We start from the raw sequence: 27,165 nt of genomic DNA, 5'->3' as shown, positions 1-27,165 counted from the left end.
ACGGGCATGTTCTACTAGTAGTGAGCGAGGAGTCAGTGGCCGAATAAATGCAAGAGCTTGTGAGTTTACTGCACCAGGATGAGGCGATTTGTTTCTTTTCACTGTTGATTGAATGTTTCTCTCGCTGGTCTCCTACACACAGTTGGTTTAAAGGACGTGCATGGTGATAAATTGACGGCAATGATTTACACTTATGTAAAGAATACTTTATTACAAAGAAAACAGTGGTATGAAAAAAGCACTTGAATGGATTGTAGATGCTTCAGCAAAAAGAGATGAAACTCAGCTCACTAAGAGGACGCCACGCTGCGGAAGCCAATGACGTCTACGTGACGCTGAAGCTGCAGGTATGAAACACAACCGGGCCAATTATCTCCAACGACACGTCACGGCGCTGCAGAGAAAACACGGAAACCAAAGCCTGGACCCCAAAACACGGCAATCAGAGAATAAACTGAAACAGAGACATCTTTGGCTCATTCGTCACATTGACAAACTGTCAGGCAGCTCCAGCTTGTTCAGAACGCCGCTGCTAGAGTTCTAACAATCATTTAGTTACTACGCAACAAACAGCTGGAATAAACTTCCTGAAGATTTAAGACTTGCCCCAACTCTGACCACGTTTAAAACAAGACTGAAAACTTTTACGTTCGTAAGAGTCCAGTTTGTGTGTCCAATCTGTCATCTAAAGCATCGAGTGTGAACTACAGCTATAATCTAACAATATTAGAAATGACATCAAATACCATGACAACTATCATTATTGTCCTGCATGTAAATCACAACCCTAAAACACACACGTTTAGCGTTGGTTTGCAACACACCTTCTTATGTCACGTTATGAGCGTGGAGAAAGAATAACCTTTGACCTTTTGAATTTGAGACACTGTTGCCTGATGATACATAGTCGGCATGATTTGAACAGTCTGTTGTGCGTTCGTGGTGCTCGGCATTGACCGATGGAGGGATGAACACTCACCCCTGATTTGTATTGTATTAAATCACATTGTGGCGAAACAAAACTTCCTCGTGTGGCAGGTCAGAGTTTATGATTAAATATGATTAACTAAAAAAAAAAAAAAAAAAGCGTAAAGAAACGAAGTGCTTGGCGCGATGAACACATGAACCACGACTCGGCGTCAGTCGGTCCCTCACACACAACGCCGGAGCCGTTTATTACCACACAGAATGATCGACAGGGACCAAAGCAGCGAGCATCATGGGACATTAATCCACACTTTACTCTGCGCCTCCTGTGGGTGAAGTACACATTTAAGGTTCAGTATCAAAACACACACTCGTGTCACCGTTACTGGGCAGTTTGAACTCGCCTGAAAACACAGATGACACGTGGCACATACGTGAAATATCCAGCGCATATACAGCAACTATATTGAAAAAAAACACAGTTCAAAAAGGGACATAAAAAGTCCCACTTCAGTGAACTGCCAGGCGGAATGAGTGAAGTCTCACTACCGGAGGTAAGGACGCTCTCGTGGGCGCGGCTACACTAAACGCCAAAATGAAACACAACATGATTAGAAGATATCCATATTGGAACTATAATCGTAACCCGGATCGTTTAACAACTTCTTCAGCGGTCGAAAGTCTATTGCATGCAAACAAGAGTCAGACGGGGAGATAAGTGATGCCGAATAACATACGTGTGCCTGCCGTCATGTGCAAACGTTATCCGTTATATTGACTGTGGGAACCCGGAGGTCGTCGTGAGAAGAATCTATCCGTCTATTCACTTCATCTAATCGGTGACAGTGCAGCCGGACACGAGGTTTGTGTCCACATACGTTTAAACAAAGAGCCGTTATTTGTACAACAAATACAGTCACGCCCCATAAATCAAGTATTACTCCCAATGATGCAAAAGGAATAATATTTGCAGTTTAAATATGGAGCAGAAAACGAGCATCCTGATTAATATCACCGGGTTTGTGTTGAGCTAAAGACGTCTGCTGGGCCGATGAATACGTGAATAACGTATAATAATAATAATAATAACGTTGAATAATGTCCAACCCGAGGACAGCAGTCCACAGAGCAACATATTTAGTGTGAAGATATGTCTTAAAACATCCCAAAACTCTTCCTGTGAAGGAAAGGTATTTAAAAAAGGTGTCGTTGAAACTATCGGCGAGACACTCGGGCCGTTAGATCTGCGCCAATGAACACGTGAAATACACGAGAAAAGGGGACAAATTAAAGCCTCAGAGCTCCAACGAGAGCAGCCATAATCAGTCAAAGCCAGGCCTTGTATTAATAAATGACTCTTCCCTGATAGTTGCAGCAGACAGCATCTACCCCTCCAGAGGAAGGCACTGGGAGTGTTGGAACGTCCTTGGCTTTTTCATCGACTGGGTTTGACTGATTGCTGGATAACGGTCCGCTGACGCGCCCCGCCGTTGGGGTAGCGGAGCCCGTTCCCTCCTCCTCCTCCTCTGCCGTAACGCCGCCATTCGCGCGCCGAAGGGAATCGGCATTGTGGAACATTGAAGGCGTCTCCGGGGCAGAAAACCCCATCGCATCCGGGCGGTGACGGCTTCAGAGTTTTATTGGGTGTTACCGTTTTTTAATCTCCGAATCGATTCCTCCCGTCGCACCGTCCCGGCGTGGCGGGTTAAAGGTAGAGGTATCCCACCCAGTACACGATGTTGAACAGCAGGAAGGAGGTGGGGAAGAAGACGCGCGAGTACGCGTCCAGATCCAACAGGTCCAGGTGGACCCGTCCTTTCCTCCAGCCTCCTCCTCTGCACTCCTCGAAGCAGCAGAAGAAGCTCCGGCAGTCCTTCCCGTCCAGACAATCGTACACGCACGCGTCCTCAAAGTCCTGCCAGTACAGCGAGTTGTTCAGGGCGATGACGGCGTGCGGCGGCCTCGCGTCCAGGGCCGAGTAGTTCTGAAAAGAAAAGGGCGGGTCTTAAAAAAGAAAAACGATTTCTGGGTCTACGTCACTGCTGCGTCGACGAACCCGACCCGACACACACGCGCTCATATTAAAAAGACGATAGAACGCCAACTCACGGGTCGCTTGGGCTCCCTGCATCTGGGTCCGCGGGCGCCGCTTGAGTAGTAGTTCAACGCGGCGTACTCCATCAGAGCCGCGAAGACGAACAGGAAGCAGACGGTGACGAAGAGGTCCATGGCGGTGATGTAGGACACTCTGGGCAGGGACGTCCTGGCCACGCTGCTGAGGGTCGTCATGGTCAGGACGGTGGTTATGCCTGCAGAGGACACCAACGCGGGAACCCGTCACGCGGCGTTTGAAGGTCCTCTGGGCAGCGAGGAAAGCGGAAGCTCGGCTGCGTCCGTCCCTTTTCACAACCACATTTAAAGAGCCGTGACGCGTATTACCGAGGCCAACAACTATCACCTTGAACAAAGATGTGTCCATTAACTAGTAACTAACAGATACAAACCGTAAAAGTAACCTCATCTTCATCTTGACACCTAGTTGCAGTAACGTGTCGCCGTGGCGACCAGATGTTTTCTGTGGACACACGTTCTTCTCCTCTCTCCCGTCTCCTGCTCCAGGAGCATTACGGAGGAGACAAAACGCCTGTGACTGTTTCCCTGGCGTTGCCATGGCAACAAGCTGGCGCCGTCTATTTCGGGACCTCGCACTTTTCCTCGAACCTCCGCCTGCCACATCTACTACGCTCACCTGCCTCCTGCAGGCGCCGGGGCACAAATTCCGAAAAATACTGAAAAACAGAATGAACATACGAGCTTGAAGAAAATCGTTTGTAATCTCCTGATGAAAACTTAAAAGAGAGACTAAAAGTGAGCTCGAATCTGAGCCGCACCCGAGTCGGTCGGCCTGTAGCCTCTTTGCTAAACCTCCCTGCGTGTCTGCACTAGGATCCGTCCGCAGGCTTCATCCTTCCCACGAGTTGAACGCAAAACGATCCAGACGCTTCGCGGCGGGGGCGGCCGATACGTAGCGCACATTCATTTCCCGCCTTCATCTGATACAGCTTGAGTGACACAAGCGACGTGGGTGAGTGGCAGGTGAAATGTTTGACACTTCGGGTCACTCGTGAGAGGACGAACACGTGTTTTCCGCGGTGAGCTCAGAGAAAATCTGCCGTTCACACAAACGATTCATGAAAACGTAAGTTTGGGTGGTTACTTGTTTCGACCGAGGAGCCCAATTCGACTGGCGAGTCGCGGCTAAGAGGCGGGACGATTCCAGTCCGGCTGCATCTGAATGTCTGATTTAACTTTGAGGGGCGTCGGCTCGTGTAAAGCGGGTTTCCGATCGCGCTCAAATTTGGTATAAAGTATAAAAGATCCAAATGTTTCTTTGTCACGACTCCGCATCAGCTCACTCCACACGGTCACGTTTCATGTCTGTCTAGAAGAGTGACATCATTCTTTCATTGAAGGACAAACGGCGCCTCACTCAAACGAAAGAATATCGATCAAATGTTAACAGAAAAAGAAAAATGGATGGATGTAGTGAATTACCTTCACCAAAGCGTTCCACGGGACTGCACAACAACAAGTGGAGAGCATGCAGCAGAGAAAGAAGCAAAACAAAACCGTGACTCAAGATAACAAAGATGAATAGTGAAGCGGAGAGTATTCAAAACCCGACGCAGAGACGTGGCGTTTGCATCAGAACTTTCCTCCCTTTTAACAGCCGAAGTGTCGCCGACGTGAAGATGCCGCTGAGTCTCGGACTCGTTGAGAGGACGGAGAGGACGGAGAGGACGGAGAGGACGGAGTACCTAAAGCCGTTCTGGCTGGCGTGGCGTCTTTCTTGATCCAGAAGGACACCCAGGAGAGGACCACGGTGAGGATGCAGGGGATGTAGGTCTGGATGGTGAAGTAGCCCATCCTTCGGCTCAGGTCAAAGTACACCGTCATCAACACGTACTCGCCTGTGTGCGAAAGGGACGGCACGAGCCGGCGAGACGAGCCGGCGAGTCATTTAAAGAGAAATCAGTGAGGGTTGAAAAAAGGAAATGGACTCATTATCCTCTCTGGGTCACAGCTGGTTCCTCTGAAGTGGAGAACAGAGAAAGTAGCACAACGGTTTACATGCATGAGGCTGTAAACATGTTTATTCCTGCTTTAAACGTCATTTTAACATTGAGTTCAATGGGGATTGAGTCACAACAGTCAAAACTCTGGGATTTAGTTACTCTTTAAACTCTCTAAAGATCATCCGACACGTTAAACGCAACTTCATATGAATGTGGAAGACGATATTTATCAGAGGAGGACGAAGTCGTCTTTAGTGCTCATTGCTCATAGAGTCAGAATCAGCATTAGACGGCTATTTTTGTGAGTTGCCAGCTCAGTAACAATGACAATAAACAAGCGAGGACGGGTCAGCGTGTCGGCTAGTTTGTTTATCTTCAATGGACTTCAAGTTCACAGAAACCGAACCCTGTCGACGTGAGTTGCAGTGCTCATGCTGGGAGACGTCTTCAACGCTTCAGACTCTCCAACCGGTTCGTCCAGACTTTATTTAAGAAAACGGGCAAAAGACTCTTCGGTCAAGGGGACAACTGTGTGAGAAGTCACGACAATTTCAAGCCAACCGACCTGCCGTAGTCTTTATTATGTCCGTGGTGTTTCTCAGTCCCATGAAATCAAACTGGTAGAGACGCCAGGACTTCTGGTCAGCCGCCTCCACCGAGTTCTTCCGCCACTTGTAAATCAGCTCATCTCGTGGGTACCCATCTGCAATCACACAGAGCATGTGTGTGTGTGTGTGTGTGTGTGTGTGTGTGTGTGCACGTGGTTGCTTACGGGCCAGAACCTAATGATGGAAGTCCTGAGCAGACTGACCACCCAGGGCAACATTTGTCTCCTGCTAAAGGCAATGGAGGCCTTCGACACACAGGCAAACGGGCAAGTGGATTAAATGAAAGCTTAAAGCTTATAATAATGTACGGGATCCATCTTGATGTCGGGCCTGACCTTCACGCGGCGCGCCAGGAGCCTGGCAGTGCTTTAACAATCGATCATGGGAGGTTAATGGTGGGTTAATGATTCCAGTTCTGCCGCGCTGTGGCACTAGCCGGATCTTCCCCGTCTTCAACGGATGCATAATTGTTTTAAGAAGGAAAACAGAATTATCGTCTTGCCTGACAGCAGTTTGATGTAACAGGCTTTCAATTAACAAAACCATTAACTGTGGAGGAAGATGCTGCCCGAACTACAGATTGTTTAAACATGAATGGATTCTGCCCCAGTTCTCTCTTTTGTTATTAATGATTCCATCAAACATTCAGGAATACTTATGTAAGGCTTTTAAATAAAACATCTAATGTGCTAATCGGTCACAATTTATGATGCATTCGTTTTTTTTTAACAATATTCTAAGCAGACTAGACTAAATACTCCTTTTTTATGTGTAAACTCTACTTGAGGATAATCAAGAGGAGAATGATGATCTTACGTTAACTCCCTTTCCAACTCTGTTTTTGGTCTCCACCGCCTTCCGAAGGCAAACTGGCTTCATTCTGTCCGCCAAGTTGCGGCTGCCGTGTCCGTGTGCCACATGGTGCGTGCACGTGCACATTACGGGTTGTTTTTAACTGCTGGTCATTGTGCAGCACGTTTACTGTACTTAGTTTCACTGTAAGACGCCCGCTGTCTGAGCTTCTGCTGAGTCTCATTGATCAGATGTTGCCACGGTTACCAACAAAGCAGCGAGCGGCTAAGGATTCGACATGCTGTCCCTGTGACGGCCTGCGAATCAATAGGTTTTGGGGGCAGGTACGACGCGAGGCAGGAGGTATTATGTGGATCTAGTTACCGAGGGGGGAGAAATAATCATCTCTTTGTCCTTTCATATGGCCTGGAGTCATGAGCAGCTTATATCGTTATAAAACTATTATTGTATAAGTATTATATATTATATTATATATTTATTATATTATATTAAGAGAAAATGGGCCCCTCGTCTCAAATATGTAAAAGTACCGCCATATTTTTTTTAACATATTAGCAAAACATTCAGACATTTCTTTTGTCTCTTTGTAGTCTTTTTGCATCTGGTAGTGTTTGTTTTTTGTCTCTAAGTCCTTTGGCGCCCACATGGTCACCTTGTAGAGTTTTCTTATTGTTTTGTCATTTTTTTGTGGTTGTTTTCCACCACTTTGTCATCCTTTGTGTTTTTCTCTGGTCCTTTAAGTCTATTTTCTTTTTGTTTTGTAGTCACCTGATTGACTCTTCCTCAAAACACCATTATACTTTATACCTTTATCCTGATTTGGGATCCTGACAGGGCTGTAATTGTACGTGGCAGTGATCCATCCATTATACAATTAAACGTCTCTTTCTGATTGAGGTAGGGGGCATCGGGTGGAGACAATCAAGCTGCAGGGGAGGGTGGGGGCTTATTTTCCCTGCTGGTACATTTGAGGCTTTTAAGCCGTCACAGCGAGCTCTGAGGAGCTGTGGCGTGAAACGTGAATGTCCTCCAGTCCCTCGGCCATGCGGGTCTTCTACCACCACTTTCACGGCTAAAACCAAATCTTGTGTTAATTAATCAAACACTTCTAAAAGTGAAGCTCAACCCGGGACACTAACATCAGCTCACATTCAGCGAGCACTTAGTGCGCAGAAATAATTAAGAGAACAGCACAATCACCTGAAACAGAGGAAATACGGTACTCCAAAAATAATACCTGTTTCATACTGGGTACTTCTGGACCGACAGAGAGGACGACATTGTACTCACAGCTGGAGAAGATGAGCGGACAGGAGTGTTCGTCCATCGGAAAGTTGTGCAGCTGAAGCTGGCATTCTGCGTTTATTGTGAGTCTGTAGAGAAAACAATAGTAATGAGCAAGTACTTTATTTTATCGATTGACACCAAACCACATCAATACAGTAATGTCGGTTCAGACTTTCAAAGCAAAGTAATTTGTTTTACATCTTCTTTTTTATGTTTTCTAAATGAGACCAGAATATGGAAATGCATCAGTGCAATTTGGAATAGAAAACAATCTCTCAACCTCAAATGGAATAGCTGTTTGTTTTACAGAAGTCATCCACGTACAGGGTACACAATGAAAAACCATCACTTGGACAGCTGGGAGTGCAAACTGTGGGACGTCATTATAGTTAATCACCAAAGTGCAGAGGTGGAGGAAGAATCTGTCCTTCGCAGTGGAATTCCCTACAAACTGCTTCTGGAATTCCCCTCAAGACTTTCTGCAGTCATTAAATGTTAATCGTTGGTGTCCCTCAAGGTTCGGTTCTCGGCCCGCTCCGATTTGACCTTTACAGGCTCCCACTTGCCCGCATCTTTCAGAGAACCAATTGTTATTATAATTATACTGACATACTCTCATCAAATGATTGCTCATGGAGATAGATGAATACCTGGAAGGTTAGAAATGGCTTACATTCAAAGAAAGACAAAAGAGAGATCATCATATTTGGCATATTAGAGGGTTTTTTCTCCCCTATAGGAAACAGCACTAAAAGTGGAACTGCAGGTTAACAACCTTAGTGTTTTAATTGGCAACCAACAGCGCTGAGAATGATGGACCCGCTGTGAGACGTCTCTCCAGTTAATCACCGAGCTAAAGTACAAGTCCTACAGGGGCAGAGCGCCAGTCTGCCCTTTACGGCCGGGTTCTCTATGAAGTGCTTTTTGAGCTCCGCTCGAGGCCATTTGTAGCCATCACGTGTTAATGGTTTGCTTTTCTGGAACAATTTAAATAATTATCCTGACGATCCCCAGATATACGTAGTTCCCCCATTAAATGATCACGGCCAATAGAGACCGGTAGAGTCTCAAAATGACTTACAATCAAACAAAGACATAACAGGGATCATTATATTTGGCGGCGTAGGGGAGAGCAGGATTGTTTCTCACCTTAAGGGAAAAGCACTGAAAGTGGAAGAGCAGGTTAAGAACCGTGGTGCTCTAATTAAAGGACCTGCTGTGAGTGGAGACTGTGGGATATTTCCACAGTTAATCGCCAGACTGCAGCACAAGTCCTACAGGGGCAGAGGTGGAGAAAAAATATGCCCAGACAGCTCGATTCTCTCGGGCTTCTGGAATTAACCTCAAGGCCATTTGTAGTCTACAAATCACAACGAAACATAAAAGGGTAAAAACATGTTATAACTAAAGTAATTTATAAGATATTAAGTCAATAACGTGTCCTTTTATGACCCTAACCCTTTTTCTAAAACACACAATGATGTTTTTTACCTTGAAAGCTAAAGTGTTTTACCACTTGTTTAGATGCCGAGTCACGTTCTTCAAGTATCTGCACGGCGAAACACGTCTGCCCTCATATAGTGATTACGATGCAACTTCTTTGGAATCCACAAAGTACAATTATTTTTTGTAATGAATACAGTATAAGGCCAATTATGCAGCAAGTACGTCACTGACCTTCAATTATGAACCGTTTGTAGAAGCGAAGTAACATTTCTGATCTCAAAGGAAGCCCGAGGGCACAGGAAGCATTAAGAGTTCACTGACCTCTATAAACAGGATGAAATAACACTAATGAGCCCGATGCTTCAATGAAACTGGAAGTGGTGTTTCCAGTACGAACCATCTCACTGAGGAGACACTCAGCCTGGTCAACGTGGGGTTGTGGTGGTTAAATGCTCGCTGGTATTCAATGGTTTTGTTCTCTCGGACACGGAAGCAAAAGATAAAAAAAAAAGTTTGGATTCAATTATAGACCTAATGTTCCAGAATAGACACATATAACAGGAACTAGCCGGAGATAGACTCCTCTGCAGGTGTGATCTTTAAAACTTAATTAAAGCGTGGAATTGGGACAAAAAATGAATGTTGGAGAGTCACGGATATCACAAAATGTCATCTGTGTTTACTGTGGCCAAGCCAATGGACAATTAATACCACCTGACATTTCATATTCTTCCTCACATGCACATAAGCAGATATTGCTCCTGAACGTTTGCACTCATTTGTCAATATCAGTAGAGCTGCATCAGGAAGAGCGGTGCAGGTTGTTGGCAGATACCGTTCCTCTTCTCTTGTGGAGATGAAAAAAGTTCTGCACAGTTCTGCAGGAATGAGTCCAGAACAACAAACTGGATGTGACCATATTTGGACTGTCTCTGGTAGAAACCTATCAATCATGAGGTAGCCCCGCCCCTAAAGCATGCATTATGGTCTTTTTGGCTCTAAATTGACCATTATTTTTGAATTATTCATGAAATGATTATGCCGTTTTAAAGACTTCAAACCATGAATTAATACATGTTTACAATGTTTACTAAGGGAAGAAATCAAACGAACGAGGCGTTTTCTCATAGACGTCTGCAGGACCAGAGGAGTCGCCCCCTGGTGGACATTAGAGAGAATGCAGCTTTGCTTCACTAGCTACAGCATGAGGGACCCGTTAGGTTCTACAATAACACTCGTCCTGCTTTGGCTCAGGGTTGAGACGTGGAGTCATGTGACCGTTGTGGAGTTCCTTAATAGCGTGACATAATCTTTATACTTAAAAAAAAACAAATAAGGATGTTCATTCGTGAGGATATTTAGAGAGATTCTTTTCTGTATGATTTAATCAAAATGGAAGAATCAGTGGATTGAACCAGCGATCGTAAAGTACAGTGTGTGGACGTCTCACAACAGAAGCACAGTGCCATGAAGATTGGGGGAGAAATGTGGAGAAGCTTATTACTGAAGGAGCGGCTTTTATTAATGTCTAGTGGTCTAATTACAAAGAGAGCTCTGGGGCATGAGGGGGGCAGCCGGCAAATTGGTCTGAAAGCTCAAGCAGCCTATTTGCACTCACGGTGGTAATGACGGGAGCTAATTGCGTTTGCGCTGCTCTTTCTGGGTAATGTTGGCACCACAAAGAGTTTTCCGTACAGGGCCAAGGAACCAAGGAACCAAGGAACTGCTTGGTTGATTCCAAAAGGAGAAGTTTAAACTGACAGACTTCTTGCAGATGGAGAAGAATTTTTCTGAAAATATGGATCCAGCTATCAAATACAAAGGGAAAATTTGGGTACTACGAGGAAACCAAGAACTCCAGACAGTGAAAGCCTGAAGCTGTGTGTTCCTTTGTTAAGTAGTAAACGGCAAAATAAAGTATTTAAGCATTTTGTTTAAGAAACATAACTTGTGTAAACTAGCAGACCTAAACTATTAATTAAACTATTAAACTACTACTATTTGGATGGTTAACTGTATATAAATAAATACACACTACGTTTTGTGGCTACATCCTCTGAGATGCTTCTGTCATAAGATCATCAGACATTTCTTTCCACAATTATTCTGAATTTTGATGCAAGTGGTGAAAACAACATATTCTGTCCAGATTTTTTAATTTTCGGATTAAATCATGTCTAATATGGTGTCATTATTCAGGTCTTAGGAGCTTTAAGGAGCTTCACCACGAGTTAAACGCGTTTACCTCAAAGTGTAGAGTATCTTCCCGTCGTTCCATATCCGGAGCAGCTGGTTCGGCGTCGTGATCCAGTGGGAATCTGCGTTCTTGGAGTTTCTGAAGATGGTGTCGGGCAGCCAGATGAGTCCGACCATGTTACTGTTCAGAGTCAATCGCTTCATGGTGCCGTTGTAGCTGAGGCGGCTGTCCATCCACGTCTGGGCGAAGATGATGTCGATCTGGTATTCCTAACGGACAGACGTGGGAGGAGAGTGATCCTGCTACTCAGGATTAGATGGCTCTTAGTAGAAGCATTACGGCTTTGAGAATCACATCTTTCTTCCTTCGCTTCGCGAGTCGTGAAGTGAAGTTGCTGCTTTAACGACATGTGACGTTGACACAGAGAAAGTCTTTGTTTTTTTTCAGTATCCAGAAGTAAAACAAGGTATCAGAAGATCTCTACAAGGAAGCCACTCAAGGTTTTAATTACTCTGCACGAGCAGACGTCCACTGACTGGTCTCCACTTTGTAATCTGACAAAACCAAACAGTTATTAGGCTCCGACAAACGCAGAAATATGTCACCGCATAATCAATCAACCAATAATAACTTCCCTCCTTTGGCCCTCAACACCTTTTCGTACTGCTGCCGCCGCCCGAAATGCATTCAACCTTTTCTCCGGTCCGAGCGAAAAACATTATCGAGGATTTAATGACCAATAGGGGGCGACGCGGTGGTGTGGCGTATTAGCACGAAACCCCCCAGCAGTCAAAAAATCGAAATGTCCATCTCTGCTATCTCATAAAGGTTTTCGCCTGCTGAAGGCGTATTGATCTCACTCCGCTCCCTGTGGTCTCAGCTGGGTTCTTCGGCCTTCACAGCGGGCTTCGCTGTAACAGAAAATGGGTCGTTCACCTCGGCGGCCTCGGAGGAGCTGCTATTTTAAGCCTGCTGGTCCGAAGCTGCTGCGTCGCAGTGAAATCAAAGCTGTGCAGTAAGAAAAAAAGATTCCCGCGTGATAAAATGTGCTTCAAACCGAAGTACAGAACAGCGGATCTCCTGAGACGTGAGGACCTGATGGGACGGGCCAGCCAGGAGACGGAGGAATACTCCATCAGTTTGCCTTTTGAAGTTTGAAAAAGAGCCCGCAGAGGTGGATGTGTCAAAAAAAACTGTCTCCTCCTAGTGTGGAAAACGAAACGCTGAAACACCAGCAGAGAACCAGGCTTTTCCTCTCTGGGGACCCAGGACGTAGTGCTGGACCCAGGGAGGCCCAGGAGAACCAAACCAGAGGGACTGTGAGAGCCTTCTGCAGTAGAAAGAGGGGTTTTCTAAAGGGACCCTGGCAGGAGACACTTCAGTCCACAGGGACACAAAATAGAAGTTCTTAGTAACTTTGATTGAGAAAACACAGTCTTTTGCAGTTTGTTTGTGGGCTGATGATCTTTTACTGTATTTTCTTGTATTCATGCAGGTTTTTGACATCTGAACATGCAAACGGAAACACTTTTTCAGTGTGCAGTAAAATGCTCCACATACCGTAAACTAGGACAAAGTATCCGTCTCAAGTGTGAAGCCGGCCCTCTATGATTATGCAGCAAAACGCATCTGTCCTGTGCCCCGAGACGTCTTGTCATGTCGGGTCTGTCCTCGTGTCCTCATTAGCTGAAGGTTGTTCGGAACGAGGGCGCAAACTTTCCCCGTGCACCTGCTGTGTGCACACTCTTTAAATAACTCAACATGCATACGGTAAGGCCGTGGTTTTCCTTTCTATCTGCTGTATGATCTGCAGATGCACGTTTTAAAGCTGCATTCTCTGCGGTGACCAGCAGGGGGCGACTCCTCTGCTCCCATAGACGTCTATGAGAAAATGACTCTTTTCTCTTGATTTATTCCCTCAATAAACATTGTAAACATGAGTTTATGTTCTCAACCTGTGGTTTAAAGTCTTATTCATGCAGCATGATGTTCATTTAGTAAATTATGGTCCATTAAGAGTCAAATAAGTCCACAAACCAACGGGCGACGTCACTATGCTCCCTGTCTTATTAAAAGGTTTTTGAGAGACGAGCAGTTACATTCGCTGCTCCTCATCTGCATAAAGTTAAGGTCAAAACTACTTTATGCAAATCAGAGGCTCGAGCGTGACTCGCTGCCTTTGAAAAAGTGCCTAAAGACTTTTAAATTAAAAGTTGTTGATCAAAAATGAAAAGGGAAGCGCCTTGTTTTGAAGCTCGTCAGGCCTCCTGTGTGGACTCACGAGGTAACAAAGCACCAGTTACTGTATTCTATCTATTCTATCTTCATCCAGGATGCAGGTAACAGTCCAAACAACAGCCTCATTCATTCAAGCCTAAATTCATTTCTAAAGAGCGAATGCCAACACATCTGTGTCTATTGAGACAACGGGAAAAAGCCCTAAAATGCAGGATTTTGTAATCGATTCCCATTTCCTGTCGCTCAGGATAACGGCAGTCCAACATCATTCAGACTTAACGCATCTCCGACTGCCTACAACAGGGAAACCTACAGGAAACACATAATGTCACCTACGCGGGTAAAACGGGAAATGTATATTAGCGGGGTTATTACAGGCTGATTGAAACACGACAGAAGGGTAATAATGAATTAATATTGCAACCCTCCTGTTGATGAATTCATTACACGAACCCACCCAAGCAAATAAGGAGGCTAATCTGGTGAAATATTTTCTTTTCTTTTGTATCCGAGACATCAGCTGAAGCAGCTGTACGGCCACAAAAAACGTCTTATAGAGCGAAATGAAAGACATGTGAAACCCGTCGAGTCAAACGACGGGCCTGCAGTTGGCGGCACGAAACAAACGGCCGTGAACACATGAACTGGCATGACTGTTGTATTTGGTTGGGGGGGCGGCGTGAGAGCTCTCCACAGGGGGCACCGGCTCCTGGTCTGCCAGGGACTCCTGGGTGACACCCGGTTGCCTTGGACACCGAATGACCCGGCGGGGATAAATGCGGCGTCTTCACGACGACGCAACCCGAGGCTCCTTCAGCTTCCCTCGTCCGTGGCGCTCCGTCGGGTCCGATGAGGAATTTAGGGAGATTTTTACAAACCGTTGCGGATGTGCGAGCAGCAGGAGGCAGAAAGAGGAACGACGCTGCGAAGGGTTTAGAAATGAAGCAACGTAGACGTAGAAAAAGAACAGTTTAAATCACATTTAAGACTTTACTACACATTGTGTAAATGAGGTTAGCATTAGAGAAGTAGTGTTAGTATTAAAAAGTACTATTAAGTAATGATAGCTTGTTAAGTGACGTGAGAGAACATTAAAAGAGATGAATTAAAGTACAAAGATGATTTGAATTAAATAAATGATACAAGCATTTTAAAAGTAACATCATTACCAAAATAAATTAACTACATGAATTACGTTGTTGATTTTCTTTTTGTGTGGATGGCTCCCGATTTGATCATTTATTTCTCTCTTTTTGAAGTGACGACATCATATTTTTGTCAGTATTCTTGTGTCTTCTCTGCTCATGCTGCAGCTTGTGCAACATTCAGCTACTAAATAAATTGAAATCCTTGCAGGCTAATTGATTCCCACCGACGGAAGCTTTTCCTGCTGGGACGCGCTGTTGATCAAAGGGCTTTGGACCACACGGAAATGGATATTTCATGGTGATAATAGGAAACGTTGGGCTTGATGAAGGTGCATTGTGTATTGATTTGGGACGCAGCAATAACTTCCCACCTTTGGTCCATTCGGCCACGAATACATCGGACCAACAGCACAAGTCAACTAAGGAAAAGAAGCATTGGTTCACTAATTATGTAATTAATATATGTCTTCTTTCTTTACATGAACTGAAATGATATGGCCTCAAACCGGTTTGAATCCACGTTCTATTTTAAGAGTTTTTCATTCACTGTGTTTTTTTAATGCACCACCATCATTAATAAGATGATTCTACATTCAAAAGGTTTGTAATGAAGGTGGAATAAAGTAATGCATGTTGAACAATGGAGTCCTTATTAATATGATGAACTTTCGATAGGTGTATTTATTAGAAGTAGTGAAGAAATGAATCACTGACAGCTCTTATCTGGACCTCGTTCTCCATATTAAATAACACATAGTGTGAATCTGGAGAACTTAGAGCTACATAGATATAGAGTGATGGAGCGACTCATTGGATGGATTATAGATCCATGAGTGGCACATTTCTCTTGTATTTTTAAGCTGAAACGCCATCACAGAAGTCTGACCTCATTTCTCCTGAGTTCATCCCTGGAGGAGGCGGATTAATCACCGTCTGTCTCCAGGAAAAGTCACGACACCCAGAATTATACACTGCATTGTACTTAGAAACAATACAGGAATGACATCTGATGGCGATTATGAATCCTTCTCTCACAATGGGGCTTAAATGAGCTCGTCACACTGCGGGGGTGTCGAGTGCCTTGCAGCGCCGCCACCGGCTTCTACTTAACATGATGTTGTACTTTAGTAAGTTGAAATATATCAGTCTAAATAATCTCATCTGAATACCAACACGGAGCACATTACGATTAAGACGACAGGAGAAGGAGGTTGAAATGACAGAGCTGTATTGTTCAATATGTCTTGTTTAAATTCTAAGTCCCTTAAGAAGCCACGATTGATTCATCTGGGACCAACAGAGGAGAGGCTGTGAAACTGCGATGAGCTCAGCGCTCCGATTGCGACTATTCTGCTCTTTGGGTTGAACACGTTCGGACTAATCAAGAGCCCAATGTGAGACTGAAGATCATCAGACGCTCAGAGCGGAGAAGCTGCTGCGTGTGACAGACATGAAGAGGAACCGTCACCCGGTCGGACCCGAACACGCCGTCGCTCAGCAGCAACAGCAGGCGTGGGCTCACCATGTTGATGGAGGAGACGGGCCCGATGCTGTTCACGAACAGGCCCACGTCGACGACGGTCGGCTGGACTGAGGAGGAGCAGAGAGAGAGGAATCGTTATTGATCAGAGGCGGCGTTTTCCGGTGGTATGTCACTCTGTGGTGCCGAACCGCTGCCGCCTGGAGCGGGGGGGGGGGGGGGGCGCCTCGGGGGGGGGAGACGTCGCTGACCGGCGGCAAAAAAACACTAATTGTTTGAGCGCGACAGGCCGCATTAAGCTCCCCGCTGTCGGCCCGTCGCCGAGGACCAGAGCAGCGGCGGCGGCGGCGCCGGGTGGTCCACCAGGAGCTCAGTCAGCCCGCTAATTAAGACCTGGATGGCACCCGGGGAGCCGGATGGACGCAATTAACTGATAAGCAGAGGAGCTCCGATCGGTAATGGAACCGTTGCAAACGGACCTGAAGCGCTCGAGTGGACCGAGATGGTTTTACATTGTAAACAAAAACATATATACACACATATATGTTTATATATATGTATAATATTACAACACATCACGTGCTTCCAAAATGGAGCTTAAGCTTTTTATCAAAAACATTTTATTGATAAAGAGAAGATTCTTTTGTCTGTTTGACGTCGAGGATCATCGTCACCATCATTTAATTACAAATAATGTTGAAATATGTGCAAAGGTGAAAGGTCACGCAGCATGTTGTGCTGCCTCATTATGGGATAATAAAGAGGGGACGGACCAGAAGGAGAGAGACAAAACATGAAATTGATTTTGCCCCTTTATGTAAAACGTTTTTGCTTGTTTTGATTTGGCGACCAAATATTTACTGAAACATTTTTCACAACTTCCTGTTTCTAAAGCGTCTAAAAAACGAATCTGTTGTTCTTTGTAAAAATGCTCCAACGTGCAACCGGTGTTTAATCAGTGACCTTCTTCCGACCTTCCCAGGATCCACTCCAGGCCGCGAAGCGCTGGTTTTAATGCGAGTCGGGATCGGGATCGTTCCCACGGAGCCGCTTGGCAGCTCGCCGCCACTCGCTCCACGTGAATCACCCGTCATTCATCGTCCCGATTACACAAAGCAATACAAGTTTTCCCTCTGAAGAGAGGAGGAGCAGATTGTAACAAAGGAAGACAAGAGAATAAACGAGAGTCACGTCTCTCTGGAGACGAGGAGGATGAGGAGGACGAGGAGGACGAGGAGGACGCGCCCTCTCGGGGTGATTCAGTTCGTCATTCGGGAGGGGAGGGGATGATGAAGATGTCCTATACATATATATGTACATTATGTAATGTGTATATATATATATATATATGGCAAAACACGGGGACGCTGTAAAATTGTCATTGTGTGAAACTAGAAAGCGTCCTTGTCAGGACACGTTAGTCCCTCGTTCTTAGACAAAGAGACTAACAGAAGAAAAAGTAAAAAGCGTGAATAATAAATAGTGACAAAGAGTCAACAGTCCTTCAGTCGGCTGTCGTCTCTGAAGTGTTTAACACACGTCCGTCCTCACCGAGGCGACGGAAACATTTCATGAGTCATCGGCCTCATTCTGCTCCGGAGGATTCACCAAAACAAAGGGAGGGCTTCACATCGGTGATAGACGGCGTAGTTTAACACTGCGGACCCCCTGACACCTCGTCTGATGTGACCCATCAGTGGAACCTGGTTAATTAAAGTCCATGTGATCGATCCATCACTGTCTCCGCTCAGCGACCTCGGCGGCGACGTTACCAACAAAAAGGTGGAGCGACTGATCCGTCCGACTAAAAAGCCAAAATCTAACACATTCTGATCAGGCTTCTTTCAGCTAAACCCTTTCGGTGGACTTGACCTCTGGTGAGTCCGCCGGACTCCTGCTGGATTTCACATTGGATACCGGAGTTATGAGAAATTTACAAACTGTATTAAGTAGCTAACATTTTGTGCAGCTGCCAGGAAACAGACTGTTTTTAAGAACAAATAAGGTACGGTTGAGGAAAATATTCTTGAAAACACGTTGACTTCTTATTTCCCATAAAAATTAATAACTGAACTTACTATGTTTATTATCCGTAATTAATAAATATAAACTACTTAGGGACCATTTGTGTTGTCGATGACATCGTGCTGTCGATGACTTGGTGCTCTGTCGATGACATCGTGTTGTCGATGTCATCGTGCTCTGTCGATGACATCGTGCTGTCGATGACATCGTGCTGTCGATGACATCGTGCTGTCGATGACTTCGTGCTCTGTCGATGACTTGGTGCTCTGTCGATGACATCGTGCTCTGTCGATGACATCGTGCTGTCGATGACATCGTGCTGTCGATGACATCGTGCTCTGTCGATGACATCGTGCTGTCGATGACATCGTGCTGTCGATGACTTCGTGCTCTGTCGATGACATCGTGCTCTGTCGATGACATCGTGCTGTCGATGACTTCGTGCTGTCGATGACATCGTGCTGTCGATGACTTCGTGCTGTCGATGACATCGTGCTGTCGATGACTTCGTGCTGTCGATGACATCGTGCTGTCGATGACTTCGTGCTGTCGATGACTTCGTGCTGTCGATGACATCGTGCTGTCGATGACATCGTGCTGTCGATGACTTCTTGCTGTCGATGACTTCGTGCTGTCGATGACTTCGTGCTGTCGATGACATCGTGCTCTGTCGATGACATCGTGCTGTCGATGACTTCGTGCTGTCGATGACATCGTGCTGTCGATGACTTCGTGCTGTCGATGACATCGTGCTGTCGATGACTTCGTGCTGTCGATGACATCGTGCTCTGTCGATGACATCGTGCTGTCGATGACTTCGTGCTGTCGATGACATCGTGCTGTCGATGACATCGTGCTCTGTCGATGACATCGTGCTCTGTCGATGACATCGTGCTGTCGATGACTTCGTGCTGTCGATGACTTCGTGCTGTCGATGACATCGTGCTCTGTCGATGACATCGTGCTGTCGATGACTTCGTGCTGTCGATGACATCGTGCTGTCGATGACATCGTGCTGTCGATGACATCGTGCTGTCGATGACTTCGTGCTGTCGATGACATCGTGCTCTGTCGATGTTACAGAGTTCGGTGACGTCACACACAACCTCCGTCTGTCTTTCCTCCTCTCGCTGATACCGGGAGATGAACACGTCACCTGAGAGAGGAAGACCTCTATCGCTGCACCTTGCTGCCCTGTGGGAGAATTGCTGTGTAACCAACGCACGTTTTAAAGAGGCACATTTATTCAAGGTCAAATGACCTCAAAGCACCATCTGCCTTCAGAGGACCGGCGCCAATAGCAACGATTCCCTTCTCGGGGTGTTTAGGCAATAAAATAATGAATTAATCATTAATAAAGTGAATTGCAAATATTCTATTTATCTTTGACATTTTCCAGTTAGTCAGCAACAAGCAGGGAGGGATGTGTGTGAGACCCAGTAGTGCCCCGTGGAATGTGTGTGTGTGTGTGTGTGTGTGTTTTGTGAAAAGGTCGCTCTGTTTACGACAGCTGAACCCTTCTTGGGTTTCTATTGAATTGATTCAATTGTTTGAATTTTAATCAAACCTTTGGAATGTATGGAACATGAATGAGAGGAGAAACAGCTGATCGGTAATGACAAGTTGAATGTTTGCGCCTTCGTAATTTATTTAAATAAACCGTTGACATTAACCTCTTCAAGCGGGAGTAAAAATGATTTAATAATGCGACACTTCTCCGCATAACGCACAACTTAAAATATATCTCTGGTCATAGATTTCACTGTTTAACTGGATTACTAATTAGTGGCTGTCATTTCCGAGACGCGTAGCACCACCACACACACACTCAATGCATTGGACGTGATGTACTGACCACACGTGGTGGTGAAATACCCGGGAAGAGGATCCGGCTGTACGGAGCTCTAAAGCCTTTCAGCTCGTTCTTGTGACATCGAATAAAGGTTCAATAAACCTTGAGGTGAGATTGTTGTTGTGAGCTGATGTTTGACTTCACGGCCTTTGACAACAGGGGACATTTCAAAAAGCTCAGCAGTAATGACAAGGAATGTATTCTCTCTAATATATTATTCTCCTTCTGTGGGGAAACCAGGTCAGAATAAACACCCACTGTTTTTCCCTGCCGCTGTTTTCAGTGAAGCAAATAAGGAAAAATAGTCCACAAGATAGACGACCAATTCATGAGATGGACAGGAGGAGGTGACCATTTATAACCCCTGTAAGATGTTTGTAGGTATGTTAAGATGTTTAAAGTGGCCCAGATGTGTGAGGCGGGAGAGATCTGTGAGAGGTCCGAGTTTTCTGCCCGAGGCCAAGTGGCGCGAGGAGGCGGTGACACCAGGAGAAGTGGCACTGGAGCTGTGATGGAGGAGTCCAACCCTGTCAGGACACCAACAGGTCTTCTCCGCCGCCCCGGGAGACGCCCGGTTGCACCGTGGTGTGTCTCCTCTCCGCGAGCCCCAGACAACAGAGCTCTGTGTCCATAGCGACAGCCGAAACCGTGGCGAGACACCAACAGGTGTTTGTCAACAGGACATGGCCAGAGAAGGACCACCTTCAGCTGGATAGTGGTTTAGTTCCTCAGATGGATCGAAACCTTCTCTCTCTGTGGTACGTCGGCTCTTATTATGTCCTCATTACAAACCACAGGTCACGCCGACGGGAAACTGCAGCAGGGCCCAGCAGCATCTCACATCCTCACACACTGCGGATATAAACCCTGCTCTAAAAGTTGTAACCTCTAAATGTAATTTATATTCATGAGGATATGCAAATCAGTTCAATTTGGACCTGCAGGTCAGCTACAAACAAACAAGATTGGAGGTTACAATCAAAAAAGGATTTACGTAACTAGGACTTTATTATTATAGATTATGAAGATAATGACAATTATATGAATACGCTGCTCAGTGGTTCTCTGTATGACATTTAGAACGTATGTACAACCCCTTCTCACAAGTCAAATATCGACGCTTTGCTAAGACTCTGCATCTGAATGAGACACAACAGGCTTTAAATCCGCAATGGGGCAGGAAAGTGCTGACTAAAGATAAAGATCCCCCCAAAAGGAGACACGTGTTCCCGTCCCAAACTGTTGATCTGTTGATTTACGTTGTACGTTGTACAGTGACCTTGGCGAGGGTCGAGAGTGTGACGGCGAGCTCGAAGGAGAAAACGCTGCGCTCTCAACAAAGCGATGACTGAGCCGCAGGCTAGCAGATAGCGGCGCAAACGGCGCTAACAGTGTTTCCGTGAGGGGCTACATCTCCACTACACCACCACCAGCTACCAGGGGCCGATATCATGAATCCCACTGACCGACGGGTGACAGAAGGGTGACTGGCAGGTGACTGACGAGTCACAGACGGGTGACCGACAGCTGACTGACGGGTGACAGAAGGGTGACTGGCAGGTGACTGACGAGTGACAGAAGGGTGACTGGCAGGTGACTGACGAGTGACAGAAGGGTGACCGACGGCTGACTGACGGGTGACTGACGGGTGACAGAAGGGTGACTGGCAGGTGACTGACGGGTGACCAACGGCTGACCGACGGCTGACTGACGGGTGACTGACGGGTGACAGAAGGGTGACCGACGGGTGACAGACGGGTGACCGACGGCTGACCGACGGCTGACCGACGGCTGACTGACGGGTGACTGACGGGTGACAGAAGGGTGACTGGCAGGTGACTGACGGGTGACCGACGGGTGACCGACGGCTGACCGACGGGTGACTGACAAGTGACAGAAGGGTGACTGACGGGTGACAGACGGGTGACCGACGGCTGACTGACGGGTGACTGACGGGTGACAGAAGGGTGACTGGCAGGTGACTGACGGCTGACCGACGGCTGACCGACGGCTGACTGACGGGTGACTGACGGGTGACAGAAGGGTGACTGACGGGTGACAGACGGGTGACCGACGGCTGACCGACGGCTGACTGACGGGTGACTGACGGGTGACAGAAGGGTGACTGGCAGGTGACTGACGGGTGACCGACGGGTGACCGACGGCTGACTGACGGCTGACTGACGGGTGACAGACGGCTGACTGACGGCTGACTGACGGCTGACAGAAGGGTGACTGACGGGTGACTGACGGGTGACAGAAGGGTGACGGACGGGTGCCAGACAGGTGACCAACGGCTGACCGATGGGAGACCGACGGGTGACTGACGGGTCATGACCTTGACCCCCCTCAACCTCTAACCGATCGTCTCAGCCTCAACATGTACGTTCCCATGCATTGCAACATGCAACATTAAATGTTGCATTGCAACATGCAACATTAAATGTTGCGCCTTTAATTATTCACTATAGAGGAGGAGCTATTGACTTGACTTGCGATGTCAATAGCAACATATTTATTACACACACGCTATTGATCAGGTGCATAACGTCCGACACCTCCCGACCGATGGTGTCACCACCTCGTGACCTCCATAGGTGGCGCCGTTTGACGTTAAACAACAACTCCTGCGTCCCTCGCGACCCGACACACCTGCTCGTTTGTCCCACCATCCGGGGACCGGCGGGGACCGGGCGGCGGAGGAACTTTACCTCCGATGTCCGGCCGCAGTTTCTTGTCGTACTCCCTCAGCAGCGCGTTCAGTATCTCCGTGGCGTCGGTGTCCTGCGCTTTGGGGGCCAGCATCTGGCTCGCGGCGACGTCCCCCCCGTAGTCCTCCTCCTCGTCCCCCGGAGCCACACAGCTGTGGAGGCAAAGTGAGACAGAGCTGATGCGTCTCCGCGGGAAACCACCGCGTGTCCCTTATTCGCGCGGAATAAAGTTTCCGCGTGGGAGAAACAAACACCAAGTTTGGATTTGATCAAAACAGCCGCGAACGCAAAGCGTCTCTCGCTCCGTCTCACCAGGTGAGAAGGACAGACAGCAGGAGGACATACGCCAGGACTTTGGGAGACATGTTCGTCTCGGGGGACCCGAGTCGGCGCGACCGAGGAGCTCCGCGTGGTTCGTAATCCAACGGAGGTGTCACTCCCCCCCCTCACCCCTCCCCCCTCTCCCCCCCCCGGACCGCGACCTCCTCTCGCGCAGGTGCGCAACGTGCCGGATGCAGAGACTCCAGGTGGGTCTGGATCGATCCGGACCAGCGGGGACTCGTTACAACAAAAGCTCCTTTAAACGTCCTGGTGGAACAAAGGAAAATGCAATCCTTGTTTGCCTGAATGCAATACAGCAGTTTTATAATGACGACAATTGCATTAATTAAATAGGACAATAAATATTGTCCGCTGATATGAAACGCATGGACAGATTTTGACTTTCAGAAAAGGGATTTTTGTTTTGTTGCAGCAGCACCTTTTCCAGATCTCCCTCTCTCTCTCTTTCTCTCTCTCCTCTCTCTCTTTGTCTCTCTCTCTTTCTTTCTCTCCAACTCTCTTTGTCTCTCTCTTTCTCTCCTCTTCTCTCTCTCTCTTTATATATACAATATGTATGTATCGTATATACCGTCAACAATATGTATGTGTATGTATATATATATATGTTTAAATATACATATCATACATATATATATATATATATATATATATATATATATATATATATATACATATGTATGATATGTACACACACACACACATACATATCGTTGACGTTCATCCGGCTAAAAGCGTTCAATGTGGGTTCATTGTGCCTCTGTAGGTGTTTGTGTCTCCTCTCAGGAGGATCTAGTCGCTGCGATTCTATCGAGTTACTCGGTGCGACACCATGAAGTCAGGAAGAAGTCAGCACCAGTGCATCGGAGGTAAAGATGACACTCTGCTATTAAAATGAGCCAAGATGCAAAACACACTGAATGCTGCGTTTCCGTTATTAAGCCCGAGCCGGTGACCCTGGCAACGTGACGATGACATCATCGGAGCAGGTAAACGGAGGGTCCCTTTGATAAAGAATAAGTGACACGCAAAGACACGCAGAGATATGCTGCGTATTATGAGGTAAATATTAAATCGCATATTCAGGGAATCGTGAGACTGATTTCATCAGCATCCTTTCAGAAGAATCTCAGTGAAGATGAAAAGATTCTGGAAGCTGCTATTACTGTTATTATGATTACTATTATTATTATGAGGTCAATGATGATAAATGTAGGTCCGGTTGACTTTGGATGGTATGAAATAATTAGACTCTTGAGTTCTCATCATGAGAGTGAGAATAAAAGAATCCAGAGACTCGACCAGGAGTCTTTCTATTTCTGTTTAGTTCTCTGCTGTCGCCCTCTGCTGGTTCCAAAGAGACTCTGGGGGCAAATCAGCTGTTAATCCCTGCAGGGAGTCCATTCATACAGTTTACTTAAAGTTACTGTGAGTCAGTTCAGTTCATTTCACAGGAACTATTTTCTACAACGAGTGTCTCCGGTCGGCAGCCATGACGTCACGAGATGAACACGTGGTGTGATTAATTACGTCACGTATGCTCCCATTTTATTGAATGTCCTTCCTGTGAGCACAGAGCCATATTTCATGCTACTAATTGCACCTGTGTTCACTTACGCGGCGGCAGGTCAGCCTGGCTGCTCTGTGCACAGGGGCGACTACTCCGTCACCGCGATGCACGCCGGTGGGATTTGTGTCCGACCTGCTCTGACATCACGCAGTGCATGATGGGAAACACCTGCTCGACGCCTGACCTCTGCACACTGATTCAGACGGTTCAACGTGCAGCACGAAAGGTGGACTGGAGTTGTCTTAAAGACATTTCTACGGCTGAATTCTGAGGGAATGGGGATTAAAAACGTACTTTTACCTTCAGGGCTGGTGACTTTTATTCCCGTGCATCATTTGGAATTTGATAGACGGCTAAATGATCAAGTTTCCTTGCGACCTTTCAAAGACAGAGACCCCAGATCTCGTTAATTACCTGACTGTTTGAAGAGGCTTCATATCTCTACATACATGACGAACACGTCCCTGCTGCGTGCATCGCCTCGGAAGGAAACAGAAGGTCACGTGAATTTGATCAAAGGTCACGCTGGTAATGTAAGTTTTATTTTTACTTTTCAGCTTTTTTGCATCAAACACAAGACTTTTTTTTCTTCAACTTTCTGATCACTTTTTATGTCTTGTTTTATTTGACCTATTTGTTTTCTTCATCCTTTTGTTACTGCATTCTTTTGAGATGGCTGTTATTAACCGGGTGCTACTGCAGGACTTTAATTAAGGTGACCCGATGATTTAGACAAAATAAATCATAATTCGATTGCTTAATACTTTGTATGCTTTCTTTAAATATTACTTTCGTGGTGAGCTGCGAATGTCTAAAATCAACATAAAATGTTTGTCCCTGGTGTCATAAAGGGTCCGTAGGAAGTTCTCCCAGAACATTGACCCTAATAACAGCGAAATGCGCTGGAATCCACAGGCCACACGATTTCAAAGATTACAAATGTTTTATATGCTGAGGAAGTGGTGTAGATAATAAAAACTGCTTCATATTTGAACAATAGATATTCTTAAAGCTGCAGCCTGTAAACTCCTCACTGATAACGCTTTATAGTGTTCTTGCTGCACACATCTGTCTCCTCTGTGTGTAAGAAGATTGTCAGCCAGCAGCAGCTTAGCTTAGCTTAGCATAAAGATGCTTACATCATACAAATATGTACACACTATGTAATCGTTCACTGTGTTTGCTTCGGCTTCAACTGGGGACGCAGTCGGCATTTGGATGGGAGGGATTTGAATCCACAGCCTTTATTTTGTGTGAAAATGAGTTCTAATAAAAGCTTTTGATTTCATGAAGAGTTTTTGGACGCTTGGTAAGAGTCTCTCCTTATTTCTCCTGCAAAAAAAGTCCAGCAGCATGTATCAATCTCTCTTAAAAATACATAATAAATAGGTTAACGTTTTAATGGACTTTGTTTCTACGTAGTGTGCATGGAGGGAGTTTGCTTGGGTCGGAGTCCAGTGTGTTTAAGCAGCATGTTTGATGGAGTTTTCCTCGATGCTTTATTGTTACTGTGGAGGAAAGAGGTCCATCTCTGCTCCTCCAGCTATACGCTTCCATCAGTGGCGGCTTAATTTGCAGAGGAAGCCACGGACCAGCTGAAAGGAGAAAGCAACTTAAATGGAGCTAAATCCTTGACAAACAGATGCGAGCCAGATGTTGAGACCCCCCAAGATGGATTTGTTAGCCCACCAGCCATACAGGCTGCGTGATCTGCATGCATGCGTATAATCAGAGGACAGGCCGCACGTGCAGAGCGTTGTTCCATCAAGGAAGATTAAGGGAGCTTTTTATCACATCGACTGCAGAAACACATCAATATAAACCGTACTTTCATTTGTCATTCCGAGGCATCATGCTGCATCTTTTTCTGTAATCTCTCAGGAGAGAAACAATCAACATGGAGGCTTTTGTTATCTGAGCATCTTGACCAATAATGGCAGACTGAGGGAGTCAGTGAAGCTTTATTGGGAATCAGTTCCGCATAACAAGTAAGAAAGAAAGCAAAGTTTAGGTCTTCATTGTGTCCCGGACCCTTAGATCTGTGCAAGTACTTTACAAAAATAAATGAATAATAGATCATGGTCAGAGAGAACTGTGCTTCCAGAGATGGAGGGGCTGAGCGAGAGGGAATCAGGGCCGTTATAGAAAAAGACTGTCGTCAAATCTGGATAGAAAGACGTCAACAAAGTTGAAGTCAATTATCACCACAAACGGAAGTCATTAATTGTATGAGAATTACTTATTGCTTCAGATATTTGCATTTAAAGAGCTGCCTGCACCTAAAAATACACACGTGTGCGTGTGTGTGTGTGTGTGTGTGTGTGTGTGTGTGTGTGTGTGTGAATAGAGGCAGGCCACACAAAAGGCATGAAGTCACATGATCACATTCAGATCGACGCCGGAGACGAGGCGACTGCGTGCTGTTTAGCAGCATCATCATGTAAAAGG

At 46.1% G+C, this 27,165-nt stretch overlaps 1 protein-coding gene and 1 long non-coding RNA gene across 2 annotated transcripts; one reads left to right on the top strand and one right to left on the bottom strand.

Moving 5' to 3' along the window:
- Positions 1-1,812: 1,812 nt before the first annotated feature.
- gabrg3 (gamma-aminobutyric acid type A receptor subunit gamma3) lies at positions 1,813-23,272 on the bottom strand. The gene is made up of 9 exons (XM_078108710.1): positions 23,121-23,272; positions 22,809-22,960; positions 16,263-16,330; positions 11,403-11,623; positions 7,715-7,797; positions 5,569-5,706; positions 4,746-4,898; positions 3,037-3,236; positions 1,813-2,911 (listed from the first exon to the last, which is right to left on the bottom strand). The coding sequence occupies exons 1-9, from the start codon at positions 23,171-23,173 to the stop codon at positions 2,633-2,635; spliced, it is 1,347 nt and encodes a 448-aa protein (XP_077964836.1). The 5' UTR covers positions 23,174-23,272; the 3' UTR covers positions 1,813-2,632.
- A 637-nt stretch (positions 23,273-23,909) lies between these two features.
- LOC120823666 (uncharacterized) lies at positions 23,910-25,475 on the top strand. The gene is made up of 2 exons (XR_005712866.2): positions 23,910-24,016; positions 24,090-25,475. It is a non-coding gene; the product is annotated as an uncharacterized LOC120823666 (long non-coding RNA).
- The last annotated feature ends 1,690 nt before the right edge of the window (positions 25,476-27,165 follow it).

The sequence above is a fragment of the Gasterosteus aculeatus genome, chromosome 8, assembly GCF_964276395.1.
Source record: "Gasterosteus aculeatus chromosome 8, fGasAcu3.hap1.1, whole genome shotgun sequence".
NCBI classification, from domain to species: Eukaryota; Metazoa; Chordata; class Actinopteri; order Perciformes; family Gasterosteidae; genus Gasterosteus; species Gasterosteus aculeatus.
The sequence above is the reverse complement of the archived record's forward strand: the minus strand, read 5'-3'. Positions and strand labels throughout refer to the sequence as shown.

Bases quoted from the DNA above. Each gene is read 5' to 3' on its own strand.
- gabrg3 (XM_078108710.1), bottom strand. From the start codon at position 23,173: ATGTCTCCCAAAGTCCTGGCGTATGTCCTCCTGCTGTCTGTCCTTCTC. The intron at 11,624-16,262 runs GTGAGCCCACGC...TCTGTCCGTTAG, and splicing joins CCGTCTCCTCCATCAACATG to GAATACCAGATCGACATCAT. The intron at 7,798-11,402 runs GTAAACGCGTTT...TTTTCTCTACAG, and splicing joins AAGATACTCTACACTTTGAG to ACTCACAATAAACGCAGAAT.